Source organism: Arachis hypogaea, chromosome 17, assembly GCF_003086295.3.
Source record: "Arachis hypogaea cultivar Tifrunner chromosome 17, arahy.Tifrunner.gnm2.J5K5, whole genome shotgun sequence".
NCBI classification, from domain to species: Eukaryota; Viridiplantae; Streptophyta; class Magnoliopsida; order Fabales; family Fabaceae; genus Arachis; species Arachis hypogaea.
The window spans coordinates 31,887,820-31,889,908 of NC_092052.1; the positions used below are offsets into that span (position 1 = coordinate 31,887,820).

The 2,089-nt window shown below is 38.7% G+C and overlaps 1 protein-coding gene across 1 annotated transcript; it reads left to right on the forward strand.

Moving 5' to 3' along the window:
- Positions 1-620: 620 nt before the first annotated feature.
- LOC112763121 (coatomer subunit gamma-like) lies at positions 621-1,593 on the forward strand. The gene is made up of 4 exons (XM_025808872.1): positions 621-745; positions 1,014-1,098; positions 1,248-1,474; positions 1,563-1,593. Exons 1-4 carry the CDS (start codon positions 621-623, stop codon positions 1,591-1,593), a joined length of 468 nt encoding a protein of 155 aa, XP_025664657.1.
- The last annotated feature ends 496 nt before the right edge of the window (positions 1,594-2,089 follow it).

Here is a 2,089-nt window from a genome sequence, read left to right on the forward strand (position 1 = left end):
GGTTGTCAAACTCGCGAGTTAACTCGTAAACTCGTACGAGTTTACGAGTTTAGGTAGTGGAATTGAGTTGACTCGGACACAAACTTGTTTCTGGGAAGACTCGGCTAGACTCGGACAGAATCGCTCAAACTCGCGAGTTTTCTAGCGAGTCAGCGAGTTTGAATTCGGTGCCCATTTTCGCCAAAACGGCGTCGTTTTAGGCCCGGAAAAAAAACCCTACAGCTAACCACTAACCCACCCAAACCCAGTAAGAGTGTAAGTGTGTAACCCTAATTTTGAAACCCTCACACTCCACCAGCACCAAGCCATCAGCCCATCACTGCTCACTGCCTCACCCTCACTCTTTTCTTCTTCTCCAACGTCGGTGAATCGCCACCATCTACCGGCACCGTCGTCTGTGCCGCCACGCAGAGGCCAAACGTCGGACGGATCCTCATCCCTCGCCTGTCGCCTCGCCTCATCCTTCATCTCTCATCAAGCGCAGAGTCGCAGAGTCAGAGCCCACCAGCCACCACCACGCAGTGAAGGTTCCTCACTTCCTCGTCGACACCAACCCACCACCACGCAGAGGCCACGCAGAGTCGCAGAGCCCACCACCACGCAGTGAAGGTTTACCGCCCATGTTCTACCATCGTCGGCCGTCGCACTCCTCCCTATTCTGCTTCACTGCGTTTGCCTCCCCTCCCCTGTTCGTCGCCATTGTTCTTCACTGCCGATCTGCTTCAATTCTACCCTGTTCTCCAAGGTAATTTTTTTAAACAAATTCAAATATTAACAATCTTGGTATCAATTCTGCAATGTTAGTTCTGAATTGCTGATGTTAACTTTTTAAAATTTTTTAGTTTAGTTTAAATCCTACACATAATTGGTTAATGAGATTTGATATGTTGAAAAAAAATTAAACTGATGCTGCTTCATTTTGTTTTTATAACAACAAGTATATGAGATCTGATATTGTTATTGAATTTTACTTGGTTATTTTTTCTTTAGTGCTCTGTTTTCTTAGCTTAAAGGACAAATTCCAGTGAAGATTGTAGTTTGTTTGTCGACTATGGAATGAAAATATGTCCTAGAATTCATGTTGTTATTATTATGAGGGTATCAAACTATAGTGAATTAAAGTAGATTGAGGGAGGAATAATGAAATGTATTTGCTTATTTAACCTTTGCTTATTTTGAATCAAATATTGGCCTCAGAATTATTCCTAAGCATTGATTCCTAATGAGTATTGCTATGAACTTTGCAGGTTGCAATGACACATCCAATGGCTGTAACTAACTGCAACATCGACATGGAAAGTTTAATTTCTGACCAGAACAGAAGCATTGCTACACTTTCTATTACCACTCTTTTAAAGACAGGAAATGAATCAAGTGTAGAAGGTCTTATGAAGCAAATTACAAATTTCATGTCTGATATTGCTGATGAATTCAAAATTGTTGTTGTAGAAGCAATGAGATCATTGTGCTTAAAGTTCCCTTTAAAAAATTGTTTTCTTTTGTGTTTTGGTTGTGTCTTATGAAGCTTTGATTGTGTGATTGTGTGTTTTATGTTGAACTAGATACATACTTGTGAAGGATTTAAATGTGTGATCTAGAGTACTTGTTGTAACTTGTAATTGTAGTATTATGTTAATTTATATGTTTTGATGTTGAAATTGTTAAGTTTGAATATCTATATCTGTGTAAATATATATATATATATATATATATATATATATATATTATACATGATATATATATTTTTATAAAAAATGTATAACAGGTAAACTCGTACGAGTCTACGAGTCGAGTCTAGGTCAGCTCCACAAGTTTACCTAGACTCGCGAGTTTGACAACCTTATCTAGCACATTCCTTGTCTTCTGGATTCAGGTTGTTGTAGTCAACCTTATCATCAAAACGATTACCTACAATATTTTTGTAGCACAAATCAGTAAAAAAGCTCAGTTTAATTTTCTGTAAACCAATGAACTGAAAATAAGCAGTAAGTGTTGGTTATGCCCAGGGTAGCTGCTACTTTCCGAGGAGTTATGTATATTCTGCCCTGGAGAGTTTTCAAGCATCCTTTCAATTCATCAAAGTGATCAA